Source organism: Trachymyrmex septentrionalis, unplaced genomic scaffold, assembly GCF_001594115.1.
Source record: "Trachymyrmex septentrionalis isolate Tsep2-gDNA-1 unplaced genomic scaffold, Tsep1.0 scaffold14, whole genome shotgun sequence".
NCBI classification, from domain to species: domain Eukaryota; kingdom Metazoa; phylum Arthropoda; class Insecta; order Hymenoptera; family Formicidae; genus Trachymyrmex; species Trachymyrmex septentrionalis.
The window spans coordinates 2,532,259-2,559,077 of NW_017304543.1; the positions used below are offsets into that span (position 1 = coordinate 2,532,259).

At 28.5% G+C, this 26,819-nt stretch overlaps 6 protein-coding genes across 11 annotated transcripts; 4 read left to right on the forward strand and 2 right to left on the reverse strand.

The window, feature by feature from the left end:
• Positions 1–1,240: 1,240 nt before the first annotated feature.
• On the reverse strand, positions 1,241–4,084 carry LOC108745447. 4 transcript variants are annotated; one of them, XM_018481608.1, is made up of 8 exons: positions 4,010–4,064; positions 3,702–3,919; positions 2,992–3,168; positions 2,483–2,867; positions 2,141–2,334; positions 1,701–2,036; positions 1,495–1,632; positions 1,241–1,402 (listed from the first exon to the last, which is right to left on the reverse strand). In XM_018481608.1, exons 2-8 carry the CDS (start codon positions 3,891–3,893, stop codon positions 1,328–1,330), a joined length of 1,497 nt encoding a protein of 498 aa, XP_018337110.1. In that variant the 5' UTR covers positions 3,894–3,919; positions 4,010–4,064; the 3' UTR covers positions 1,241–1,327. The 4 variants fall into 4 exon arrangements, with proteins under 4 accessions (XP_018337110.1, XP_018337112.1, XP_018337111.1 ...); XM_018481610.1 differs by having other exon boundaries at positions 1,740–2,036; positions 3,702–4,084; XM_018481609.1 differs by having other exon boundaries at positions 1,504–1,632; positions 3,702–4,084.
• Positions 4,085–4,918: 834 nt separating this feature from the next.
• Positions 4,919–10,340, forward strand: LOC108745418 (structural maintenance of chromosomes protein 2). Its single transcript, XM_018481560.1, has 8 exons — positions 4,919–5,119; positions 5,821–6,243; positions 6,315–6,593; positions 6,946–7,719; positions 7,792–8,379; positions 8,695–9,316; positions 9,388–9,641; positions 9,915–10,340. The coding sequence occupies exons 1-8, from the start codon at positions 4,952–4,954 to the stop codon at positions 10,338–10,340; spliced, it is 3,534 nt and encodes a 1,177-aa protein (XP_018337062.1). The 5' UTR covers positions 4,919–4,951.
• Positions 10,341–10,461: 121 nt separating this feature from the next.
• On the reverse strand, positions 10,462–14,191 carry LOC108745606 (ribosomal protein S6 kinase delta-1). The gene is made up of 7 exons (XM_018481865.1): positions 13,877–14,191; positions 13,599–13,761; positions 12,402–13,529; positions 12,093–12,226; positions 10,919–12,029; positions 10,746–10,841; positions 10,462–10,622 (listed from the first exon to the last, which is right to left on the reverse strand). Exons 2-7 carry the CDS (start codon positions 13,692–13,694, stop codon positions 10,527–10,529), a joined length of 2,661 nt encoding a protein of 886 aa, XP_018337367.1. The 5' UTR covers positions 13,695–13,761; positions 13,877–14,191; the 3' UTR covers positions 10,462–10,526.
• A 1,079-nt stretch (positions 14,192–15,270) lies between these two features.
• Positions 15,271–17,587, forward strand: LOC108745608 (facilitated trehalose transporter Tret1-like). The gene is made up of 5 exons (XM_018481869.1): positions 15,271–15,386; positions 15,562–15,631; positions 15,799–15,934; positions 16,094–16,584; positions 16,661–17,587. Exons 1-5 carry the CDS (start codon positions 15,304–15,306, stop codon positions 17,489–17,491), a joined length of 1,611 nt encoding a protein of 536 aa, XP_018337371.1. The 5' UTR covers positions 15,271–15,303; the 3' UTR covers positions 17,492–17,587.
• An 816-nt stretch (positions 17,588–18,403) lies between these two features.
• Positions 18,404–21,974, forward strand: LOC108745607 (polypeptide N-acetylgalactosaminyltransferase 1-like). 3 transcript variants are annotated; one of them, XM_018481867.1, is made up of 10 exons: positions 18,404–18,751; positions 18,971–19,337; positions 19,524–19,712; positions 19,826–19,992; positions 20,265–20,439; positions 20,559–20,889; positions 21,006–21,191; positions 21,255–21,503; positions 21,583–21,726; positions 21,825–21,974. In XM_018481867.1, the coding sequence occupies exons 2-10, from the start codon at positions 19,132–19,134 to the stop codon at positions 21,972–21,974; spliced, it is 1,797 nt and encodes a 598-aa protein (XP_018337369.1). In that variant the 5' UTR covers positions 18,404–18,751; positions 18,971–19,131. The 3 variants fall into 3 exon arrangements, with proteins under 3 accessions (XP_018337369.1, XP_018337368.1, XP_018337370.1); XM_018481866.1 differs by lacking the exon at positions 18,404–18,751 and adding an exon at positions 18,762–18,872; XM_018481868.1 differs by lacking the exon at positions 18,404–18,751 and adding an exon at positions 18,762–18,845.
• Positions 21,975–22,545: 571 nt separating this feature from the next.
• LOC108745487 (COMM domain-containing protein 3) lies at positions 22,546–23,987 on the forward strand. The gene is made up of 4 exons (XM_018481664.1): positions 22,546–22,553; positions 22,944–23,073; positions 23,153–23,424; positions 23,682–23,987. The coding sequence occupies exons 2-4, from the start codon at positions 22,944–22,946 to the stop codon at positions 23,847–23,849; spliced, it is 570 nt and encodes a 189-aa protein (XP_018337166.1). The 5' UTR covers positions 22,546–22,553; the 3' UTR covers positions 23,850–23,987.
• The last annotated feature ends 2,832 nt before the right edge of the window (positions 23,988–26,819 follow it).

Below are 26,819 nucleotides of genomic sequence, written 5' to 3' on the forward strand. Positions count from 1 at the left end.
TTCAGAAGGTACTTGTGCTTTAATTACTTAAGAATAATACTATCGTTATTACTATATGAATTAGCAAATAAAAATATTGCATTTTGTATTTTTTTAAATTGTTTATTTAAATTAAATTTTTAAAGCCAATTTTCCTATTAAAACATTATTTCAGATAAGTAATTTCATAAATTAAAAAAGCTTTTTAAATATCTAGCGCTTTATTTAATCAAACTTTATCAAAAAATTTTATTGAATATGTGTGTATGATAGTTACAATATACTTTATACACTTGATATAAGTAAACACAATGTAATATTTATATAATACATTTTGTTAAGATATATAAATAAAATAATTGTACAATCATGCTACAATTAGCTTTAACTTACAGATATTATATAATGTCTACATACCCCTCTATCATATTCTATACAATCAACTATAGCCAATAAAAACCACACTTAAATTCTCAATCTTTTTTTACCTACAATTTAATATTATATTGTACCGATCGACATGTACACTCACCGACTAACTAAAAGGTTGCAACCAATTTTTTTTTATGATTTTCGGAATACAGTCTGCTCACTGAACGATTGGTTTTTACTCATGGTTGCATTCCGAAAACCACAGAAAAAAAATCTGTTACAACTTTTTAGTCAATGAGTGCGCATCACGATTGGTACAATATAATATTAAATTGTAGATAAAAAAAGATGCTTAAGAATAATCATTCGAGAGTTTACATTATAGAAATAGGCGATACAGCGTCAACATTTTAAATATCGATATATTTCGATATTAAAATTGTTATTTAAAATATTAGACACTTTTTGAAATCGTGTTCTTAGTACTTTCTCTTCTAACGCACAATAAGGAGACACGACCGTTTTGCAATGACTTTTTATTTTATAGTAATTGTGACAAACAAGAAAACGAAAGGCGAAGGCAAAAAGTGAATCGCGAAAAAAAAGAACATGCGCACTGCATCCAGAATTTCCAGCACTTGAAATACTGAACTCTCTTATCCTAACTCTATCCAGCTTGATACGCTTGTAAGTTATAAACACATATATTTCAATAGAAATGTATCCATTCGAACAGGAATATCGAACTTTCAAAGATGCAAAATATTGATTTTTTGTGCATTGATACGCATTAGTGTGCATGTCGCTTCAAAATATCAGATCCATATCGATATCAGCAATGTTGCAAATTACCAATTCTACATTTTGATATATCAATATTTCTATTTACAATACATTGCGATACAAAATATCAACATTTTGTTCTGTATCGCCCATCCCTATTCATTTAGCTTTTCAATTACTTAAATTTCTGACGCTAACTCTCACTCTCGGAATAGTTAGAATTATTCTCGATACTTATCGTACATGGAATATATTCTTGTCCGGACTCCTGAAGAAAAATAAAGATGGATTATAGAAATAAAGACAAAATTAATTAATCCGCTATTTAAATTCGTAAAAATTATCACAAATTGTTCGTACATGACATACCGAATTTACAATAATTTGTCTGCCTCCTTCCAAGTTTAATTCATCCATTTCTTCCGTTGTTAGGATTATAACGGAATCTTGCGGTATACTATCCTCGTCTATATAAGTTATAGGTATTTCTGATGCAACCTATGCATATCACAAATCCATTAGCAATGAAATTATATTGAAGGGATTTAATAATTCAAGTGTATTACCTCGCAATAACTGAAATTGGACGTGTCTTGTATTTTCACCTGAGAGTCATGCAGTACTGGTGTATCAGTTAATCGTTCCTTTTTCACATTTGATGATTTTTCCGCTTTTTTTCCATCTTGTTGAAGTCTTCGCCATATCGTAGTTTTTGGAATGCGATACGTTGTAGACGCTAAAGCCTGCGACATTCTGCCACCTTTACAAGCCGCTACAGCCTCTTCTAATCGCGTCTTCTTTGATTCTTCATTCTCAGGTTTGCGCTTTTTCCAAAACGATAACGGTAATTTACCTTGATTTACTAGCCGTGCCTTTTCTCTAAACAATGTAGTCTTTGGTATCTAAACATCAGTGATATCTTAGGTTACATTCAATTAACAATCTATTAAATCTACGACAAAATACATTCAAAAGTAATAAACAAAATTGCAATAATAAAATTTACTTTAAACTCCAGAGCAACTTTTGTCAAATTTTCTCCTCTTTCTAAAGCTTTAACAGCGGCCTCTTTCGTGTCTAAAGCATATGATCTTTTCATTTGACGACGTAAGATCTGATATCCTTCCTTTTGTATACGCCTCCATAATACAGTTTTAGGTATTCTAAATATTTCTGATGCATGCTGCAAGCTCGAACCATCTACAATAAAGTTAGCATAATTAAATAGTCTAAATATAATTATTAAATAATTGCAGACATATATTGCATACTAAAATAATCTAATGTAAAATTTACACAGAATTACATTCTAAAGGAAGAATAAACGAAGTATAAGAAAAATACTAACTGATCACGGCATTTATAGCTGCATTCATGCATTCTGCAGGATATCCATTTCTTGATGCATTTAAATGTATGCCTAATGCTTTTGCCCGCATGTACAACGTCGAACGTGGTATATTGTGCTTAGTAGCAGCTTCTATTAAAGTTTGTCCTAATTTCAAATCATTAATTGCAGATGCTAACATATCATCACTGTATTCTCTCTTTACAGTGTCACGGCGTCGTTTCTTCTTTTTATTTGAAATACAATTTTCAGCAGTGCTTGGTTCATGAGTTTCATTCTCCAAAGGCTCAGCATTGTCCTGAATTTCCTCTACTCTTGACATAGTTTCTTCCATTGTTTGATCTTTTTTTCCTTTAACAATTTCATTTTCATAAACTCCATCTATCTGTTGAAAATATAAAATATGATTGTAAATTTCAAACTGTTAAATATAAAATTCTATAACAAGTTAAAAAAAACTTGATAAATTATAATAAAAAATCTAATTAAGTAATTAATTTGATACTAACATTAATAAGACCATTTATTTTTAATGACAGTGCAGCTTCAAGTAAGCTACTGATATTTTCAACAGGAACACAAATTTCTCCATGATATATGAATTCGATAATTGACTTTATATCCTGAGGAGATATATCACTTAGAATAATCGTTGGATAATCTTCTGTCACTTGACTTAACACTTCCTATAAATTACATATAATATCAATTTCAAAATTATTGTGATATAAATAATTATATTATATAATAATTATTAATAAATTTGTCAATAATATACTTTATAATATTACGCAAATTGTATATAGTTATTTTATATATAAACATTACAAAGAATAAAGCATTATTGTATTATATTTCTCTCAATACAGCTCCCATATAAAATAATAACATAATAATAACAATAACATAAGAAATTGAAAACAAATTTTCAAGAAAATATTGTTTCAGTAAAGAGTTTCAGTAGTTACTATTGCTACTACTAAAACACATATATGTACAATTATATTTTCAGTTGCTCAATTGCGAGATTTTCTGAGCCTTGTGAAATTATTTTGTATATATAACAAAAAGCTTGTTCTTTTTAGCTGAACTTTTTCAGCAGCTCATCTTTCTTTCTTTTCTCTTCAGGAGGAAAAAAGAGGAAGAAGAAAAATGCGCTGGTGCAAAAGTTCAATCAAAGAGAACAGGCTTAAAAATGTCATTGAAAGAGATTATTTACTTGAAATAAAATACTACACGCGCATAATACAATGCGATGCGCATGAATACGTTGACCATCTGCGGATAGAGTGACATCCACCATGCAATCCTCCTCCAAGAGCTGCCGCACGACGTTAGACAGATGATTTTGATAATTGTTCCATTTAAAACGGTAACTCTGATTGACTTTACATTGGCTAGTGTCAGTCATGCTGTTGTCGTTTTATCTTCTTTCCACTGTTTTTTTTTTTCAAGATGGACAATTGGAACAAATGAATTTCAGAAATACAAGACGTTAATCCTTTTTATAGCAAATCATACACATACATCGATATCGAGTGTCATTAGCTACAAACAGAAAATATCGCACTATTGGCATTGACCAGTTACACTACGGACATTGCGGACATTAGCAGCTTTGCAGCTATAAAGCGGCGTCTACAATGAAATGTTAAAGGTGCCTTTTCATGCTGACGCTCGACCCGCTCATTTTATGTCGAAACAGGTCGCGTGATAAAAATTAATAAATATCACGCGTCAATTATGTTCACGTGATTTGTTTTAACGTTTTGAATGTTAAAAATTAGCATCGAGCGTCAATATGAAAAAAGCACCTTCATGCGTGAAACGGAACCTCATGTAATCCTTCCAGAGGCGTGTTCAGATTATTACCTGGCTGCTCCCCAGATATCATGTTATCCTTATCTAATGTACGATAAACGACAAGAATGGAATGATACTGGATGACACTTAAGTGGGCATCTAGTGGTCGATTCTGTGTCTTCAAACAAGCTAAAAATTACAAAAGTGAGCAAATTTACTAGGTGTTGACCAATGAAATTATCAGTATTCTAGTAAATTCGTTCACTTTTATCATTTTCACCTCATTTCAAGATACTGGAGACTTCCATACGGTTCTTTAGATGAAGTGGAAATTATAAAAATGAATAAACTCACTAGGTGTCTATGAAGTTACAAATATTCTAGTAAATTCAATCACTTTTGTAATTTTCACCTTGTTTTAAGAACCGTAATAAGCTCCCAGAATCGATCCCCAGCACAGGCTGCGTTCGGAAGACACTGGAGCGGTCCAAATATGGCGGCGCAGGAGTGATGGTAGGGATCTGATTTGATGGTGGGAGTTCGATATCAGGTCTCTTTATATATAAGATGCTAGTTTAAAGTGTTTGAATCTTCGGACTTCGAGGAACCGTTGTTTCTTGATATTGAAACGAATCTAATCATAACGTAATATTTTATTGATTAAACATGTATATTAAATCGATTGTATTAGAAGGATTTAAATCCTATGGCAAAAGAATCGAAATAAATGGTTTTGACAAGGAATTCAACGCTATAACAGGATTTAACGGTAGTGGAAAATCAAACATTTTGGATGCTATATGCTTTGTTTTGGGCATTACAAATCTTGGCCAGGTAAATTTCATTTGTTGCATACATTTATTTTATACTTTGTGAGATATTTATCATAGCATTGCACAATGTGTTCAAATATAGCCTCATTCTCTTGTAATATTGTTTTTAAAAACAATATTTAAATCATTAATATTTAAAATCATAATTTTATAATAATGTATAACATATACTTTATTGTATATTATTTATCAATATTTGTATATTATATGTTAAATAATTAAAATAAAATTAAATAATATAATATAGGGCTTGAATCATTCAGGTTATTATATGAATAAAACTATTTTTATCAACAACCTAAATTTTGTACGTTTTTCTCGACCCTTATTGGATTATTTTCAATGTTAAATAATAAATTAAAAAATGTTACTGGTAACTACGCAAGATGTTCACAAATTAAATAAAATATAAAAAGCAATAACATGCGCTTTTTAATAAGGATCGAAACGTCTGTACAAAATTTATTTTCTGTACAAAATTGTTGATAAAAATAGTTTTACTCACATAATAACCTGAGTGGTTTATAACCCTATATTATGTTATTTAATTTATTTAATTTATTATTTGAACCATTATTCTTTATTGAATTTTGAACTAAAATTATTTCTATTTAATTTATACGTGATAGTGATAGTTGTTAAATTACAAATGATTTATTCACTAAATTATATTATTAACAATATTGTTTTAATTTAATATAGGTACGTGCTACTTCTTTGCAAGATTTAGTCTACAAATCAGGTCAAGCAGGAATAAAGAAAGCTAGTGTTACAATAACTTTTGATAATCGTGACACTGAGATATCTCCTATGGGTTATGAACAACATGAAGAAATTGTGATTACAAGACAAGTAGTGATCGGTGGTAAAAATAAATACATGATCAATGGGACAAATGCACCAAATAAACGAGTACAGGATCTGTTCTGTTCTGTCCAATTAAATGTGAATAATCCACACTTTTTAATTATGCAAGGTAGAATAACAAAAGTGTTGAATATGAAGCCAGTAGAAATTCTGTCTATGCTGGAAGAAGCAGCAGGAACAAAAATGTATGAAAAAAAGAAACAATTGGCACTAATCACAATAGAAAAAAAGGATAGTAAATTAAAAGAAATTAATACAGTATGTTGTTGATATACTATTTGATAAACTGATATCTTCAGTCTTATATTTATTTGTTATATATTTTTTAGATTTTGAGAGAAGAAATAGGTCCAAAGTTAAACAAGTTAAAAGAAGAGAGAACAAGATATGTAGAATTTCAGAGAATAGAAAGAGAACTTGAACACTGCAAACGAATTCATCTTGCTTGGAAGTATGTTACTACTTTTAATAATAGTCAAAAAATGGAAGAAAACGTTAAGATTGTACAAAACAAAATAGATTCAAAGTTAGAAGACATGGCTGCTGGTGAGGAAGAAATCAAGGACCTAGAAGTCAAATATGATGAATTAATAAAGAAAAAGGAAATGGTACGGTATTTTTTGTATTAGTTGTTTTTTACTGTATTACAGATCTGTACAAAATTAGCTTTCGGACTAAATTATTATATATAAACAATTTTTCAATGTTCATATTGTATAAGTATATAAATCTATATAATATCCATAATAAAATATTTTTACAATATAATTCTTAAAATTAAAAAAATACATATAGTACTTTATTGATATATGTTGTGCATGATTTTAGTTATATCAAATTTTTATTTATATATATATAATAATGTAATCTCCAATAATAGTATTAAATTTGGCATGAATAATGTTAAATTATAGTATAAAAAATACATTGTCATTAACTTTTAATAATTTTTTAACACAGGAAAAAGGTACTATGCTGGAAGCCTTAGAGCAAGACCTACAGGAACAAGAGAAAAAGCGATGCAAATTATCAGCTGAAGTAAACAGTAATAAGGAAAATATTAAGGCTGTGAAAAAAACAATGGAGCACATCAACACTAATATAACAGATGATAAAAATGCGCTTATTTTAAAAGAAGAAGAATTGGAGAAAGTTGGAGGAGTTTTTCAGAATTTGAAAGAAATGTGCCAAAAAGATACCGAAGCAGTATTAGAGGCACAAGAAAAGTATCAGAAGATCAGTGCAGGTCTATTGGAGAGTGAAGACGGTGAAAATGCAACCTTAGAACAACAATTAATAAATGCTAAGCAAAGTGCAACGCAAGCACAAACCGAACTTAAACAATGTGAGATGACACTAAATCACAACAGGCAACAATTGAATAAAAAACAAAAAGACATGCATAATACTGAGAATGAATATAAAAAATATCATGTGGACTTGGAAAAGAAAGAAAAAGAATTAAAGCACTTGGAGAATGAATTGGAAAAATTGAATTATAAGGATAGTTATTCCGAAGATTTAATAAATCAAAAAACTAAATTGATTGACGAAATGAAACCGTTGCATGAGAAACTAGATCAATTTGAGATGAGACATCCTCGAACGAGGTTCCAGTATCAGAATCCTGAACTTAATTTCAATACAAAAGCTGTAAAAGGTATTGTATGTAACTTAATTGATTTAAAGGATAAAAGGACTGCATATGCCTTGGAAGTTGCTGCAGGTGGAAAGGTATAACATCTTTCACAATTTATATATTTTTTTTAGAATAATCTTTATTTTATTCATATAATTATGTTTCAGCTTTATAATGTAGTAGTTGACACTGAAAAAACAAGCAAAAAGCTTCTCCAATATGGACAATTACAACAACGAGTTACGATAATTCCACTCAATCGAGTGGCTGGTAAATTTATGGAACAATCAACGATTAATTGGGCAGAAAAATTGGTTGGAAAAGAGAATGTTCAACCCGCTTTGTCTCTTATAGATTTTCCAAATGAAGTTAGGCCAGCAATGACGTGGATATTTGGTCAAATATTTGTATGCAAAGACATGGAAACTGCCAAGAAAATAGCTTTCCATGAAAGAATTATGAAAAAGTGCGTTACTTTGGAAGGAGATCTTTTTGATCCAGTTGGAACGTTATCTGGCGGTGCCCCAGCGAAAGCTGGATCAGTTTTATTAAAACTAGAAGAAATGAAAGCAATTAAGAATGAACTAAATCACAAAAAAACACTCTTAAGAGACATAGAAAGTGCTTTATCAAATATTGCAAAAACTGCAGAAAAATATGCATCGTTGAAACAAAAATACGATCTATTAACTTATGAAATCAGTATGATACAACAGAGATTGCAACAAACAAGTTATCATAAAATCAAGGAAGAGGTACACACATACATGTAATCTGTAAACATTTTATGTGTACATGTATATACATATACACATACATATGTATTAATAATTGTTTAAATATAAATACAGAAAATAAGCAAAAAATTTTTATTTTATGTAGATAAATTAGATTCCTAACTCTAAACTTGTTTTTTTTTTATTTGTACAAGCCCAGGAAATAAGCTGTCATTATTTATTATTATTTTGATATCAAAATGATGACTTCAACATGAAAATAACGTCAAAATGATGACAAGTAATGTTAGAATGTTTGCTGGGATGTACATGTATGTTTATATTTATGTTCAGGTGGCTTCTCTGAATGCAGCTATTGAAGAGCTTATAGAACGAATGACTGCAGCAAAGAATTTAGAAAAGGAAAGCACAAAACGTGCCAAGGACATAGAAATTCAATTAAAGGATGCAGTGAATATTCGTGAGAAACAATTAAAGGAAGCTGAGAATCAATTAAATATCTTAAAGAAAAAATCGGAACAAAGTCGCAAAGAATGGCAAAAGAGAGAACAAGAGTCAGAAACACTTGAATTAGAAATAAAGGAATTAAAGAAAAGTATTGAAAATGGTGATGAACAATTGCTTCAAGTAAATGAGAAAAACAATATGTTCGAAGAAAAAGGAGAAACTCTTCAGCAGCAATTGCAAGAAACCAAAAATAAAGTTATAGAATTGCAAAATAATATTAAAAAGCAGAAAGACATAATTATTGAACAAAACAAAAATATACAAAGATTAATCGAAAGAAAAGAAGATATTATTAAACAAAATAAAGATCTAGAATTGGATATAAAAAAATTAAATCACGAAATTAATGATATCAAAAAAGGTGCAGCAGAATGTAGGCAGAAAGTTTTGGAGCTCACAAGGAAATACGAGTGGATTGAGCAAGAGAAACCTTATTTTGGAAAAAAAGGTATTTACAGAGATAAACATTGTTTAACTTATATTGATATACATATATAATGTATGTTATGTTATTTTTAGGTGGTATATATGATTTTGAAGTTAATAAACCAGAAGAAATGGAACAAAAAGTACGTAATTTAGAAGCAATGCGTGAAAAGTTAAGTCGTAATATAAATACGCGAGCAATCAATCTTCTTGATAAAGAAGAAGAACAATACAATGATACATTAAAAAAGAAAAGAATAGTTGAGAATGATAAGAATAAAATTCTTGAGACAATTAAGACTTTGGATGAACAGAAGAAACAAACCTTGCTTATAGCTTGGGAACAGGTATAATTCTTTGAGAAATTTGTTCATTATATCAAATCACATATTCAAAAAATCTAATAGTTTAAACTTGCTTATTTTATATATGTTTATTTTATATGGTAAATTATATATTTAAATTATAGTATTTCAATCTAATGTATTATATAAACAAATTATATTGCAATTGTAATATTTTTATTTATACTTAAATAAAAATATTACAATTGCAATATATATATATATATAAATATAAATCCACAATGTCCAAAATATATAAATTTTGTATTTCATTAGGTAAACAAGGATTTTGGTTCTATATTTAGTACTTTATTACCGGGAGCCGAGGCTAAATTACAACCACCAGAGAATGAAGCAATAACAGACGGTTTAGAAGTGAAAGTTGGATTTTCGGGTGTCTGGAAAGAGTCATTAGGAGAATTATCTGGTGGTCAAAGATCTCTAGTTGCTTTGTCATTAGTCTTAGCTATGCTTCTTTATAAACCTGCACCGCTTTACATCTTGGACGAAGTAGACGCTGCCCTAGATCTTTCACATACAGAAAATATAGGTGTAATGTTAAAGAGACATTTTAAACATTCACAATTTATTATTGTATCCTTAAAGAATGGTATGTTCAACAATGCAAATGTTTTATTTACAACTAGATTTATTGATGGTATGTCAACAATAAGTAGAAGTGAAAAAGTAAGATCCAAATAATTATACATAATAAATTTTAAACAAACTCAGTGCTAATATTGTTTATAATTATTATATTTAAGTGAAACTATTTTTATATCATTTTGTTCATCTACAAAATCAGATTGTATCTTCACTACATAATAAATATTTGTACAATTATTATAACAAGTATAAAATTTATGAATTCCCTAATAAGTATCAAGTTTAAGAAATCATATTTAACCAATCAGTTCTTGCGAAAAACGGATGACGTTTTATTTCATCTATTGTCAGTCGCTCTTCTGGATGATATTTTAACATCTGCAATCACAATTTTTATAAATATATTTTATAAATAACATTATACAGAGTTTATCATTTCTTAAACATTAAAAATCATGAGATTAATATTAAAAAATGCAGCAGAACATGACACAAACTCACACCACATAACAAAGATCCTGTACTTTTCGATAATCTGCTAGGAATGTTAATTGTGGAATGTGAATGAAATGATCCTGGATGACTTCTGATAAACATCTGTGAAACAAAAATTAAATTTTAGTATTGTGAAAGGTATATAATTTTTTTATAATTAATTCCAATTTTCTACATACAGTGCCAGTAAATAGTTCATACAAAATAACTCCGAAACTCCAAACATCTGTAGCGGATGTAACAGGAATGGTCGGAGAAAACATTACTGATTCAGGTGATGAATATGGATATGTTAGTTTAGATAATTCAACATTGTGCTGTGGTATAATATAAGTAAGCCGGATATGTCCTGCGTCATCCAGAAGAATATTATCAGGTTTGAAATCAAGAATTATAATATTTTGCTGATGAAGTGCTTCTAAAGCTAAAAGAATTTCAGCTGCCCATGACCGAATTACAGCTTCCGGTACTTGCCAAAATTCCTGTTCATCTATATTATTTTCTTTAGTCGTATATTGTGTCTCATCAATGCTATAATTAATGTTTGATGAATTTATCTGAACGGATATATTTTCAGTATTATTATTCTCACAGATTTGTAATACATTATTGGTCGAGACATTTTGTATTGAAATAGTTTTCGTATTGTTATGCAATAAATTGCCCATTTTATTATTTTTGAGTGATTCACAACTTCCATTTAATATAGATGCACACATTTTTCTTGATTCGTTTGAATTTTCGTTATTGTTCATTAATAAAGAATTATTGTCTTTCAAATCTTTATTCTTTATGAAACTTTTTGTTAAAGAATTCTCTGCAACAGTAATGTCATCTACTTTCGCATTATTAGTATGTGATTTATTGTGATGAACATTAGATAACATAAGATCTGATTCTTGAGGCATTTGTGTAACAGTCTTCGCATTCAACGATGGTGTACTTTCTGAATGTCTCAATTCCTTACACTCATTTAATCGATTTGCAATAGAATTGCTTTTCTTTAAGGTTGCATTAACGGATTGTAATAATTCTTGCGATTTTTCTAATAATTGTATAGTAGGCATTTCCATATAGATATCACTTTGATTATCTGTCGTGTATCGACGATTTCCCTGTACTTTATTGTTTTCTATAATTGTATTCGCTTTATTTGGTTCATAAATATTTTCATTGCTGCTGATCTCTCCATTGACATCTTTATTTATATATGTGTGATTTGAAGTTACATCATACAGACCGTCAAATTCTTTATAATGTAGTCTTACGAAGTCCCATAATCTTCCACAACTATAATGTAAAATACATATAATATTATACAATATATTTACAAATAAATTTATGATACTGTACCTTGCATATTGTAAGATTAAAAATATAGTAGTCTCAGTTTCAATACATGCGTATAAAAGTACCATATAAGGTACTTGTTTGTGTAATACATAATTGCTTACACTATCCTCGTAAATACAAGATTTTTCTACAGTCTGAAATTATAAATTACAATTATAAATTAAAAATATCTCTCTCTCTCTCTCGTAAACTATTTATTACTATATATTTAATAATTCCATATTTATTATATTTCAAATTTATATTAATGCCTTTATGTATAATAAAAAATATAATTTATATATAAATCATATGTGATAGCTAAATTACCTTGATTATTCTTTTACAATTTGCACGTATATCCATTACGAGCATCACGGATTTCATTATTTTAAGCACTTTATAATATTGAAGCTCAGATATTGGTTTGTTTACTTTGGAAATGTTATAATTTAAATGTTCGTTATATAATTGTTCAGCCCGTGCTAAATACTTTGATATCTTATCTTTTATGCCTGGTACTCTTGTACTGTCTGGATCAAATTGTACACCGTTTATTAGACATGATATTCCCAGTTTGTATTGTGTAAAAGCTTCCTCGTACTCGGCTATAGATTCATGTTTGAAGGCTGCACTTATATGAGCAGCTGCTATCAAGAGATACTGTGTAGAATCTGACTGTGCCTGAGAATCTTTTACGTCCTCTTGTATTATTACAGAATATATAGAATGTGTATCATAATTTAAAAAGGATTTACTGATATTGTTATTCAGACTATCAAATCCTGATACATCGCTGAGTGTTGCCATGTCATTCTTATCAAAACTTTTGTTTTGATGTGCATCATACTGTTTAGTAATAATATCTTGCGTATGCAATTTTGTTGTTTTACAGCTTTCTTTTCTATTAACGTTAGCATTCTGTAAATTAATACTGTCATGAGATTCATTCTTTCTCCGATGTGCAAATTCATTTTTGTTTGCACAAATAACATCTGATAAAGAAGAACACGGATTTGGTAACACATTATGAGATGCTTTCAATGAACATGGAATTTCAAAGGTACTTTGCACTGTATTATCATTTACAAGTACAGGATCATTCAAAGCAACAACACGATCATCTTCAGATGTATCCGAGCTTAAAGAATGTGCGCAATCATTACTATAATTATCTACATGACTAGTTTCAAAGAATGTTATAAAGATATCGCTTGAGTATAAGTACGAGTATCGTCCTACAAATTCCAAAAACTTAAGAGCACATTTCTTCCTCTCCTCTACAACCTCAGCTTCAAATCTGCCAAAATACTTTGATTTGGGAAAAAGTGGAAAACTTTCTTTCGTTCCAAAACGCTTATGTAAGTGACCAAGTTCTGCATGAAGCTTTTTGAAATCATTATAACGCTTCCATACAGATATTTTTGACACTTCTTCATGAGAAGATTTCAGAAATACCTAAAAAAAAAATAAGAAACTTAATACCAAAATCTAAAAGGAAAATACAATATTGTCATATATATATACCATAGAAGTAACTTTGTAGATTGTAAAGCCCTTCTTGTGCCGTTTTGTTTCAGTAATTATAAAACGTCTAATCCATTTATCTTTTGCAGGTGCCATCACTTAATTCATATTGATCAGTAGGATCTTTCTTACTTACTTAAACATTACTGAGATTTCTCGTCTGCTATAATTTTGTAAAATATAAATAAACGCAAAAATAATTCGCTTGTTCCCTTGTTTTGTTACACATTATGTTATATTTGCAGAGCTAACAATAATAATAATATTTTTATTGATACCCGTATGAAATCGTTTACGTTTTATGTCTTCGCATTTTCATACGAATTTTATATATAATTCGAGATCACATGTTATATTTAACTAATAATTAAAACAAAAATGATAGAATATACAGTTTTCCTTATGGTACTAAATAATCCTCCCTCTTTTGAGATATGTTCACTAATAATCCACTGACATGTCATATATGTAGAATATATATATAACAGGCTGAGTTCCACATAATGCTCGCATGCTCGCGAGCATTGTTTGTTCTTGTTCAACATTCGATAAACGACAAAGATAAAATGATTCTACGAGCGTTGTAGCGTAAATGGAACGTATACCATAGTAGAATTAAAGAAACTATTTCGCGCATGCGTAGATACGTTGATATATATATCCGGTGATTGATATTATCTACTATTGATATAAATTTTCCAATCGCCAATATCCTGGTATTTTAAATTTATTATTTATTATTATATATATAAATGTTTCATAAACAAGAATGCATATATATATATATATATATTATTCATATATATGATCGCATTTTTTCTGTTATTATCGACACATCTGCGTGCACCAATTAAAGTGCGTTGTATCAGCTGATAAGTACATATCTTGCTATGTAGTTTACGTTCACATACACTTTTTTCAGTTGGCGTTAGTGTGCGGGGGTTAGTTTCTACTTTCTACAAAAAAAATTGACATGATCTTTCAGATTTTTTTTGTCAGTACGAATAGCTTATTTGGAAGTAGATTATAACTTATTTGCTTTTGTCATTCTAATATGATCACATGACAACTTAAATAGTGAGTAAAGAAAGATTCTCCTATCTTAGAAAATTGTTCGAAGACAATTTAGAACGAAGGAAATTACTTGTGTATGAAATCGGCCAGAATCGGCATATAATATAAATACCGATAAACATGCTACTGCATTTATGAAGATTTTTTTATATTTTTCCATTTTTGATGATAAATATTATCATAAATAGGCGTAAGTTCTTTTGTATCATAATAATATTGAAATTAATTAGAATTAATTATTATTTTATGTTTATCTGCGTTATTATGGCTATCGTATAATTTGTTTTATGCATGCAAATATATACGTTCATAATTACATATTCTGTTTAAAATTTGTATTGCATTGATGTATATAACCATTCAGAGAAACTAAAAATAATCTGAGATACTAATTTATTAATTTAATTGGATGCATTTTAATGATAATTTTAATCACAATTTTAATATATCCTAATATTATAATAATTATTTTCTGAATATTTAACAATGTCATTTGTATTTACATTTTTACTGCTTTTAAAATTTTATGCAATCTACTAATGAATACGTACTGTTTTATCATTTTATTACTTATTTTTATATTTCAGAAATATTTTAGTCAGGTTTTATATTATTATTATTATTATTTGAAATGAACAAAATAGAAAAAATTAATATTGAAGGAAGAACACACACAATTACAGAACATGATAAGAAACTTCACAATGAAGTCAGGTAATGTAAATGGAATTTTACAATATAAGTACATATTAATATTTCTTATTATAGATACATACAATTCAAAAATTATTTGTAAAAATAATTTATATGTTTAAGTTTGAATGTATTTAATTTTATTTGTTTCTTTTATTTTGTTTTAAGAATAATAGGAAATTTCAATTTTTTACAGTAATTTTCTTCCACGAATTGCCAATAGAAACTCAGAAAAGAAAATTACAATGGCAGATGTAACGCCACAGGCAAGTTTTCAATATCTTTACACACATACTTACAGGTACATTATACGCATATATACAGATACAGCAATTTTATATAAATACAATATACTTACAGATAATTTATAAATACTATAAGTAATTATGACACAAGATGATTGACTAAAATAAAATAATTACATATCTTTTAGATTATTGCAAGCTGTATAATTCATTGCATGACTATAAAGAGTGGTATAAACATGGCTTACAGTACTATTTTATTAGATGGTTTAGAATCAGATAATGTTGATATAAAAGTAAGTGAAAGTGAAGCATCTTGGATAGGTATGTGTTATGATTTTATATTTGTGCTTAAAGAATACACCATAGATTGTTTAGTAGAAAAGAGAGACTAGAATTGCTATTTGTAGTGCTTTGATATTAGATATGAAATTAGAATGATAGTAATATTATGTATTATTTTACATTTATTTTGTTCTACAGCGAGTCTAGTTACAATAACATTGCCAATAGGATCTCTCATTGCTGGGCCTCTAATGGATAAATTTGGACGCAAAATAGTTTGTTTATTATCTTGTATTCCTGCAGCAATATCATGGATTTCATTGATATTTGCCAAATCTTTAATTACTATTTATGCGGCTCGAGTTGTAGCTGGAATCTCAGCAGGCTTAACAACTGTTGGTCTGGTTTATATATCGGAAATTACACATCCACAAATCAGACCAATGCTTCTCTGCCTTACTTCTGTATTTGTGTCGTTTGGTATTTTAATTCCCTGTTGTTTAGCTGTAATGCTAGATTGGCGCAAGATGAACATAATTTTCTTTGTATTAGAGTGTTTTATTTTTTTTACACTTTACTTTGTACCTGAAAGTCCCTACTGGCTCGTATGTTTTCAAAATGGTATGCTTGATGAAAAACGAACTTGCAAAATGAAACACAGTTTGAGACAACTTAACAAAAGGCAAACAGTGAGTACGATATAGCAAATTTTGCAATATCTATTCGGAATATATTTCAGAATGTCAACAGATAAATGTTTTCTAGATTTATGAGGAAGAATATTCGCGAATCATGGAGACTTGTGGAAATCGTGTAGTGAATGATAAAGCGTCAAAAAATATTATAGTATCTGTAAAAAATTATTACCGCACATTTGCATCCCCGGAAGCCTATAAGCCTATGCTGATACTTTTCTCACTATTTTTGCTGCAACAACTATCTGGTTCTTATGTGATCATATTTTATGCTATTTCTGTTTTTCGCGAAATGGGTGGAACATTTGGCAATTTTAACGAACACGGTGCACTCGTTATGTTGGGTACCATTAGATTTGTTATAAGTATAATAACAGTTTTTTGTAGTAGAAAATATGGTAGAAGAGTCCTTTGCATCTTAAGTGGGATTGGAATGGCTATTTCTATGTTTCTTTCTGGAATGTATATGCATTTTGCAGTGTCATACGATGAAAATGGTAATACAGAGGAAACCATGGTAGACCAAAAGTGGCTGTTACTATTCTTCGTATTAGCTTATATTTGCACTGGTTCATTTGGATTTACAATTATACCATGGACATTGATCGGAGAATTATTACCTGTATCCATACGTGGTATTGGTGGAGGTGTCATGGTTTCTTTTGCTTATATAATCATGTTTGCCGTTATAAAAAGTTATCCGTACATTTTGAAAAGTATGACCATCGAGGGCATTTTTTTCTTTTTTAGCTTCGTGTCTTTAACAGGCGCAGCTTTTATATACTTTTTTCTGCCTGAAACTTTGGGCAAATCATTTTCCGATATTGAAAAATTTTTCTCTTCCACAAGAAAGAAAAAAATGCATGATGCAAGGAGATCTGCTAATTCTGGAGATCCTTGAGTTTTGCTTTCACTTTCGTTTTATTCGTGTGCGTTTTGCATGATATAGTATTTGTAAAATTTTTATTAGGGGAGACGGGACTGTTAATATTATGTACAGGAGACATTCTAATGTCTCAATATTAATCTTGGTAATAAATTGGAAAAAATGTAATTAACAAAATAATTTTGTATTTAGAATATTGTAATTATGATTTTCCTTATGTAGATGAGTAATTTATTTAAAAAGATATCCTTACATAATCATCGTAGATATTATTTTGATAAGATTCCTACTAGACTGAACTAGTATCGATTTTTCCTTATCGAAAATATTAAAACGTCAATGATTTTCAAATTATAAATAATTAAAAGGATCTTTTACAAATTAAATTTGAGAGAACTGGGTAAGAAAAGTGCATTCTTTAATTGATTTCAAGTGAAATTTATTTTTAATTTGAATTTCAAGTTTAATTACTAAAGTAATATAAAAGATTGGAAAGAGAGAGTTACGGTAGATAATGACCTTTTCCTTAACATTTTTGTATTGAAGAAAACTCGACTTTTTAAATCAACCAAATAGTCTGTCATTGAAAAGACATCCAGTGATTAGAATACTTGATACAGTATTTTTGCTTTAATGCATTTTAATGTTATTAAATATGTATACAGATTTAATTTAATTATTCATATGTACACGTGAATAATCTATCGGATTTTTTTTTTACGAAACTCTTGTGCAATAAAGTATAAAAAGTATTAATTTTATGTACGAATTTTTAATTACAAAATTATCAAGTCTTTGCAATGTAAAAGAGCAAGAAAATTTTATTTAGATTTTTAGTAAGGCATGCTTGTAGTTTGTCAACAGATATGAGTAGAAAAATATTGGGGCAAATTAATTCCAATTTATAATTAAGTCCGTTCTGCCAGTAGAGTAGAATTTGCCTATAATATTTTGACACATACAAAAGATTGTCAATGGAAACTCGTTTTATAACCGTCATTTCATTTATTAGGCTACATTATTTAAACATATAAAATGGCATAAATTCTGCTCGATTTCCACAATGCTATTATATTTTTTTTTTCAGCAGATTTTGTTATACTTGGCTTGCTATACTGATAAGATTTGCAACAATCACTTTGCAAAATCTATTTTCGACAGATTTGGCTATCTCGTAATTGATATCACCCACCCCATATGTTTATTCTGCGACCTTTCAAAAGAAAGAGAGGAAGAGAGCGATAGATAGATATATCTATATTAAATGTACAACCGGTTAGAGCAGTTCCATTACGGACACTGATCCATATTTAAATTTAACCTTTTTCTCCGTTCTTTTTCTTATGTTTGTAATGAGCAAGCGTATCTAGTACATTGCATTAATATCACAACATATGTAGCGTTATTACTGCATTAATACAATAGTTTTCAAATGTGCATACGAAGTGAGTCGTAGTAATGTTTTAATTCTGAACTTTAATTCACCTGTTGCAGATGTACACATGATATGAATGAAATATACAACGGGTGATACCTCGCACATCTGACAAGTGTTGCTCCACCATAACCTAACGGCAATATCCTTATCAACATTAACAATCACAGCATGCCAATTATCTGATAATTGTCAGGATGGTATACTCTTTAAAACTCTTATGATGCTTACTCGCCGCAAGTTTTTACTGAAACTGTCATTTTGCACGTTGTACATAATCGGCATTTTAATCATTGCTAAACAATTCTTTCGTACCAATGACAACTCCAGGATTTCTAAAGAACAATCTGGATATCTAAGAAATAGCAATAACTCACAGACACAGAAAGATGTGGACGTTGCGTTACAGAGATTACAGAAAGAGAGGTAAATTTGTTTGATGCTCCTTTCTTTAACAATAGCAATTTATTTATTCACAAATCTTACGTAGTTATCTTTCTTTGTATTTTACTGAATCAAAATATACTTGATTGATGTAATACTAATAAAATAATTGTTAAAATAACAATATTTTGTCTAATGTGATATTAGACCAAAATGATATTTTATAAGGTATGAGCAACAAATATCAAAATTTGAACATGATATTGTACCTGGTCTTGGGAACAATGGAGAACCTGCTTATTTATATGGAAGAGAGAAGATTCTAGGTGAAGCAGCACTTGCAAAAAAAGCATTGAATGTCATTCTCTCAAACAAGATATCATTAACCAGAAAATTACCAGATGTACGCAACCCGCTGTAAGATTTTAATATATATAGAATAGCGCGTTTTTTAAAAGATCGTTTTTATATAAGTATATAAATTAAATGTAAATGTATATATAGAATATTTTTTGAACTTTATATTGCAGCTGTGCGAATGTTACGTATGACAAATTATTACCAAGTGCTAGTATAATAATTATTTTTTATAATGAACCATGGAGTGTTCTATTACGCACAGTACATAGTGTTTTGAAAGGTTCTCCACCTAACTTATTAAAAGAAATTATTTTAGTGGACGATCATAGTGAAGAAGGTATTGAAATTAATATTAATATAATTAATTTATAAATTAACATATTAGTATATAGTTTTCAAAAATATATATTTGCCAGATAAGTTGTGTGTCAGGCATCATTTTAAGTCCAGCAGTAATGCCCGCGAAATACTTTTTCTATAAAATAATCTTTACACAAGAGATAAATTATTACATAATAAAATAATATAATCATTTAATATTATTGGAATGCAGTAGGTTACATAATTAATGTTATATGTAAAATGTATTTTTTGTGTGTTAATTTGTAGAAGAGCTTCAGGGGCAATTGGATTATTATCTTTCGACACGTTTACCTGCCAAAGTAAAGCTACTGAGATTACCATATAGACAAGGATTGATACGGGCTCGTCTTCATGGAGCTAAAAATGCTGTAGGCGATGTTCTTGTCTTCCTGGACGCACATTGTGAAGTTATTAAAGACTGGTAATTTTCTGATATCAATTCAACTAGAAGACACTATTTTTTCCTATATCTTTTTTATATCCTAAAATTATTAAAATAAGAGAAAATTTTATTAATACATACTATTTAACATAATGCAGGTTACAGCCTTTGCTGCAACGAATAAAGGATAATAAAAATGCTGTACTAATGCCAATAATTGATAATATTTCTGAGGAGACATTAGAATACTTCCACGATAATGAAGCGTTTTTTTTTCAAGTTGGTGGTTTTACATGGTCGGGACATTTCACGTGGATAACTATTCAGAAACACGAAGTTGAATCGCGTTTCTCTCCTATATCACCAACTAGATCTCCTACTATGGCAGGCGGTCTATTTGCTATTAATAGAAAATATTTTTGGGAAATTGGTAGTTATGATGATAAGATGGATGGTTGGGGAGGCGAAAATTTGGAAATATCTTTCCGAGTGAGTGAAATTTGTTTTAAGTATGTTTATTAATAAGCTTGTATAATTATAATTATAAGCATGTATGTCAAAAATTTTATATTTTATATTCCTGATATAAATTAATATTCTAACAGATTTGGCAATGTGGTGGCACATTAGAAATAATTCCTTGCTCTCGGGTTGGCCATATATTTCGAAATTTTCATCCATATAAATTTCCAAACGATAAAGATACTCACGGAATAAATACTGCCCGTTTAGCATTTGTATGGATGGATGAATATAAAAGGTTATTTTTACTTCATCGTAGTGAATTCAAGGTAAGATCAGACATTACGTGATTAAAATCTTTTTGCAGTTATACAGATAAATAAAATCCACAGGACAATCCGGAACTTATTGGAGATATAAGCGAACGTTTGAAATTGCGGAAAAAACTCAAGTGTAAAAGTTTCAAGTGGTATCTTAATAACGTTTACCCAGAAAAATTTATCCCTGATGAAAATGCAATAGCTTATGGTCGTGTCAGATTGCGCAATAGACGATTGTGTTTAGACAATCTACAACATGATGATGATAAACCATATAATTTAGGTTTATATAATTGTCATACTAAGCTATATCCAAGTCAGGTATGTATACTAGTACAGATCACATTAACGTAATTCTATTTAAATTTAAAGAAATTAGTTGTATTTGGGTAATTTTTAGTTTTTCTCATTGAGCAAGTCTGGTGAATTACGGAGAGAAGAGATCTGTGGAAGAATATTGGATACTGATTCAGGACCATATGCACAAATTGAAATGTCTGACTGCAGCAATGAGAAAGGCGGAAAGGAATGGATATTAACAAAGGTATTATATTAATTTTTTTAATATTAACAGGGGGGCACTTTTATGTAATTCATGAGTGATTAAAAAATGTATTATATTATCATGATTTTTAATCATAGGATGGCAGAATAATACATGTAGAAACTGGTCTCTGTCTCGATGGTTCTAAATTGCACAGTGATGAAGATGTACGAGCAGCTCGTTGCGTTGACGCACCAGATCAGTTTTGGAAATTTGATTTCTACTCTAATAAAATGTTATCTACATAGCATTGTGTTCTTCTTTTCATTAGAGTATATTTAAAGCTTTTTTTACTCTTTTTGTAAACTGCATTTATATTCTCTGCAAATTTTATATCTGTAATTATTATATTACATTTATTATCATTAGAGAAATTATATTTTATAGATTACCTTTTAAATTTAGAAAAAAGTGACATTTATGTTTTATTTTTTTTAGGGAGGGGATATTTTCTTAAAAAATTTTTTTATTTATTCTTTGTATTACTAATAAGCAGAATTTTGACTCTTAAACATTTGTAATAAACGAAAATGTCTTCTGCGCCTTTTAATTGTGTGTAATACAATATAACTTTAGCAAATTTTTATTTTGACATTTTTATAAATAATCGTTTCTAAAAATTGTTAATTATAAATGGTATAATATATTACATTTTTTAATATTTTTGCCGTAATAAAAAAAATACGGGCCTGTAATTCACAATTATTCCGAATGGTGTCTCTATAGTCTCAGTTTCGCCTGCTAACCTATACTAATCTCCATGGTGGAGATTAGTACAGAAAGAAATTTTGTATCAAATAAGTGATAATAATTAGAATTGTTTAAAGGTATTTAATTTAAATCTTTCCGAAAAAGACAGATATTATAATATTATAACATTTTCACATAAAAAATTTTTGCATAGTTCAGTATCAAAATAAAAACAAAAAATTTCAACATTTCTTATATTATTTATAAATATCAAGTATGAAAAAATGTCCATATAAAACTACATATAAATAGATATTTAATACATAAGCCTAATATAATTTTTGTCCATATTTCAGGCAAATTTATCAATAAATTATTAAAAACTAATAATCAAAACTACGATTTTCAAAAACTTGAGACTGTTGAAGTATATATGCGTAAGCTAGCTTATTTTTGTTAACAGTTATTTTTAAAATATTTGTTTGTATTTATGTGTATTAAAAAGTGTATTGATATTATATTATGAGATGGAATTGGCAAAAGAAATTATCGATGGCTTGGCAAGCATCCAAAATAACAACATTTTGCCCGAAGAAACATTTCTACAGTTATTAGATATTATAATGTTATATATTTCTAAAAGTAACAATGGAAAAAGTAAATAAGCCTTAATTTTTCTCAAAATATAAGAATTTTTGAGATACAAATGTTTATAATTAATTATCTTTTATATCAGGTATCACAACTGTTTATCCATCCAAGTCAGATCTGATAAAGGCTACAGTCGCTAATGTATCCTGCCTCTTTATAGAGGCTGCTCGACATGATTATGATGAGGAAAGCTTAAAACATTTTCTACATAATGAACACATTAATGGGCATAGAATTGAAATACTATGTAGTACATATATAAACAATAAACAAAGTATCCAGACTCAGCTGGAATTGACAGGAAATAGTTTACCCCACATAGTGGACATAGATTGGCGTTTGCATCATTGTGTTAAGGTAAATTCACTATTCTTTAGTAATTTTACGTAGATTATGTTACCTCACATAATGTAGATCTTTCCAGATATAACAAATTGACACAAGAATCATTCTGTCCTTGTTCAATAATCAGGAAGAAAGACAAAATAATTCTTGTATCGATTTGTGCCTCCGCTGGAAAGCTCCCATAATTCAACAATTTGAAAATAATTTCTTGTAAATTATATTATTTAATCTGTATATATGAAAATTAAATATTTTGTTTTTTAATGTAGATTAGCACTCGATTTACCAACGTACCAATTTATAACATACGAATAAGTACGAAAGAATGTAATCAAGAGAGGCATGTAATATTTACATGTACCATACAACAGCTACAAGAGTTGGTATACAAGTTGAAGGATGCTATAAGACACATTGAAAAAATGTCTAATATATGAACTTCTAATGAATGATTATAATGTACAGTTTATAAATTCCTTCTTTAACTTTGCTTTGACAATAATTTATATATAAGGATAATGTTTTATATGAATAATACAGTTTTCTGTAAGTGCAGTCAATTATATTTTTGCATAATTAGTGAATGTTTGAATTCCATGTAGAATCACTATTGTTTTTTTTTTCTATATGTTTATACATGTATACGCATACACATATACACATATATAAAAATTACGTAAAAATACAATACATCTTTTATTTTGCAGCCCAGTGTTTACCTAAAGTTTTATTTTTGTTAAACGGAAAAATATTATGATTATACTGTATAGTTTATCCCTTTATATAATTAAATATATAGTTGTGTTAATTAATAATTCTTTTTCTGTTACTATATGTAATATATATTTTATAATCATAGTACATTATATACAAATAAAATTTTGCATATCTAAGAGAAATTGATTTTCAATCATTAAAATTATTTAGCAAACTTTTTCACCTTGTTGATGCTTTTCTTAAATTATGCTCGTTTACTCTTTCATCAATACGCACGGATCATATAAACGGATAACAAAACGCATAAATATATTAAAAAATGAAATATATGGATACAGATAAATAGAGCTGAGAAAGAAAACGATAGAGAAAATTTGGAAAATATAGACATAAAACGAAAAAAGTGGACAAGTGGGAAGTGAAAAGACAAAAAGAAAAATATTATACTTTACGACTAATAATTTTGTTTTGTTAAAATATTTTCTCCATCTCTAGGATAAAGTAACGTAATGATCACAGTGTTTAATTGTCAACTAATTTTTTTGTCGTACTTATATCGCATACAGTTTATCATTTTTATTGTTCCATATTAATTATTCGATATATGATAGGATAAGGCCTCGGACATTTCACTACCATTAGCAGTGAATATTTTCAAAATTACCCAAATTATATATATTGTTTTTGTTTCGATATCAGACTGGTCTCAAAATAAAAAATTTAAAATTTAATTATATTAAATGTGGAAACAATTCTGAATATTCTGATGAGATTTTATATAACTTTGATAATATGGATAGTTATTTTACAGCAAATTTTCATTTTTTTTTAATTATCATAAATTACCAATGAGTGTACAGTGAAGAACAAAAATGCTGTTCAGTTTAGATGTAAGGTTTATTCTATTTAGTTAAACTTCTTGGACAGTTTATCTTTCCTGTTTTCCTTTTTACATGAGAAAAAAAAGGAAAGAGGTAAATATCGTGCAAGTTTAGCTAAAAAAAGAATATACCTATGAGAGAATAAAAATACCGTTGCACTAGGCTTTTTTTTTTTACAAATCTCGTCTTTCTCCAACAATTGATCAGACGGTCAGTTACTGAGAAGAAAGCCCAGTGCAAATGCAATTTAATTTCTCTACATCAGAATAAAATAGCATTTTGGTTCTCGAATATACAAAATGACATTTAAATCCAATTTTATTTTTACATACTTTAATTGATATCTAATGTGATAAATACACATGCATTAAATATATGTTATACAAAAGCATATTACTTTAAAAAAAATATTAATCAAAAATGTATGTATAAGCGCGTAAAAATATTAAAATTGAAAATAAAGTTTTCTCACGGAAACATTATTGCATCACATAACATAATCCCGTACAATTTCTTTTAATATAAATGAAGGGTTTTTCAAAAATATTCAATGCTGCGGACTATATAAATTTTTGTTATCAACCTTATGTGATATAAAAATGTATAATTTAAATTTAGGTAACATTATTATTAATTTAATTACCTTAACTATGTACTTAATACTTCTTTTATACACATATTTATGTGCTCATTGTATGGGTACTCTCTTCTACTACAAAGAATTATGTGTTCACACGTTTCATAAACATGTTTTTCCATAATTGCATTTCTCGAAAAAGTGATCGTGACATTTTTAGTTACTTAGTGCTAAGGAATAACTTTGCATCCATTTAATATGCACGAGAACGCATATTATATGTCATTAAGACATTCAATGTGTTATACATTATACTATTAACAAATTAACAGCAAGCATATGCACTAAGAGAGATACAAATCATATAGTTGATTTAAATATATAACTTTAATGATAAACCTGTCCAAGTGTTTAGTGCACAACTTGTATCCATATCCGTGAAAAATATATGCTTCATTATATATTGCAATATATATAAAATATGTGTAACGAAGAAAAATATGACATAGAGACTGCCTCCCACTTGAAATATATTATTTTTTTTTCCGCTACTCGAGACACATCATTTCTTTTTTATACAGAAACTTCTTTATATAGAAATTTCATACAGAAATTTGTATAGAAATAATTTTACATACATTTTAATACCGTTTAATAAAATTTCATCATACGACATTTAATAATATACATTAGAAAATTGTTAGAGATTGTAATGGGAAAGTCAAGTAACGAAAGAGTCACGTTTGTTAAATAGAAATCGATTTGAAATCATTTGAAATGGATAATGTACGGCTAAAAAGAAAGACATATATATACAATTGAAGTGGGATACGCCGTATATAGATATCTGTACATGTATGCAAGTATAATAACAACGGAGAGTTAACATCATTAACGTCGTGGACGTTAATAACGGTGTTGGATATGCATATGAAAATTCAGACGATCATAATTATATATCTCATCCAACGTATACCTATAAAATAATATATTCAACGTAGTGTCATATAACTCATTTATAATAAAAAATAATTAAATCTTTCACAATTGCTATTTACAAAAATGTACAAATTCCTAACACTCTTGAAATCTTCAACAATGATCATAAGTGCTTTTTTTTGCTGCTTACACGATGGGCATGTTCTCATTCAGCTTGTAACAAGCTTATTTTCCGATGTTTTCTTCATAACGCATGCAGATGTCAAGCGCGGTTTTTATAAATATCCAAATAT

Coding starts and splice junctions, on each gene's coding strand:
- LOC108745447 (XM_018481607.1), bottom strand. CDS start 3,893: ATGACTGACACTAGCCAATGTAAAGTCAATCAGAGTTACCGTTTTAAA. Junction 2,868..2,991: donor AAATAAATGGTCTTATTAAT/GTTAGTATCAAA, acceptor TATTTTCAACAG/ATAGATGGAGTTTATGAAAA. Junction 1,403..1,494: donor TTGTAAATTCGGTATGTCAT/GTACGAACAATT, acceptor ATTTTTCTTCAG/GAGTCCGGACAAGAATATAT.
- LOC108745418 (XM_018481560.1), top strand. CDS start 4,952: ATGTATATTAAATCGATTGTATTAGAAGGATTTAAATCCTATGGCAAA. Junction 6,244..6,314: donor AATTAAAAGAAATTAATACA/GTATGTTGTTGA, acceptor TATATTTTTTAG/ATTTTGAGAGAAGAAATAGG. Junction 9,317..9,387: donor ACCTTATTTTGGAAAAAAAG/GTATTTACAGAG, acceptor TGTTATTTTTAG/GTGGTATATATGATTTTGAA.
- LOC108745606 (XM_018481865.1), bottom strand. CDS start 13,694: ATGGCACCTGCAAAAGATAAATGGATTAGACGTTTTATAATTACTGAA. Junction 10,842..10,918: donor ATGAACTATTTACTGGCACT/GTATGTAGAAAA, acceptor TTTGTTTCACAG/ATGTTTATCAGAAGTCATCC. Junction 10,623..10,745: donor CAGGATCTTTGTTATGTGGT/GTGAGTTTGTGT, acceptor TTGTGATTGCAG/ATGTTAAAATATCATCCAGA.
- LOC108745608 (XM_018481869.1), top strand. CDS start 15,304: ATGAACAAAATAGAAAAAATTAATATTGAAGGAAGAACACACACAATT. Junction 15,387..15,561: donor AAACTTCACAATGAAGTCAG/GTAATGTAAATG, acceptor AATTTTTTACAG/TAATTTTCTTCCACGAATTG. Junction 16,585..16,660: donor AACTTAACAAAAGGCAAACA/GTGAGTACGATA, acceptor AATGTTTTCTAG/ATTTATGAGGAAGAATATTC.
- LOC108745607 (XM_018481867.1), top strand. CDS start 19,132: ATGATGCTTACTCGCCGCAAGTTTTTACTGAAACTGTCATTTTGCACG. Junction 19,993..20,264: donor GGACGATCATAGTGAAGAAG/GTATTGAAATTA, acceptor GTTAATTTGTAG/AAGAGCTTCAGGGGCAATTG. Junction 21,504..21,582: donor CTAAGCTATATCCAAGTCAG/GTATGTATACTA, acceptor GGTAATTTTTAG/TTTTTCTCATTGAGCAAGTC.
- LOC108745487 (XM_018481664.1), top strand. CDS start 22,944: ATGGAATTGGCAAAAGAAATTATCGATGGCTTGGCAAGCATCCAAAAT. Junction 23,074..23,152: donor TAAAAGTAACAATGGAAAAA/GTAAATAAGCCT, acceptor CTTTTATATCAG/GTATCACAACTGTTTATCCA. Junction 23,425..23,681: donor GTTTGCATCATTGTGTTAAG/GTAAATTCACTA, acceptor TTTTTAATGTAG/ATTAGCACTCGATTTACCAA.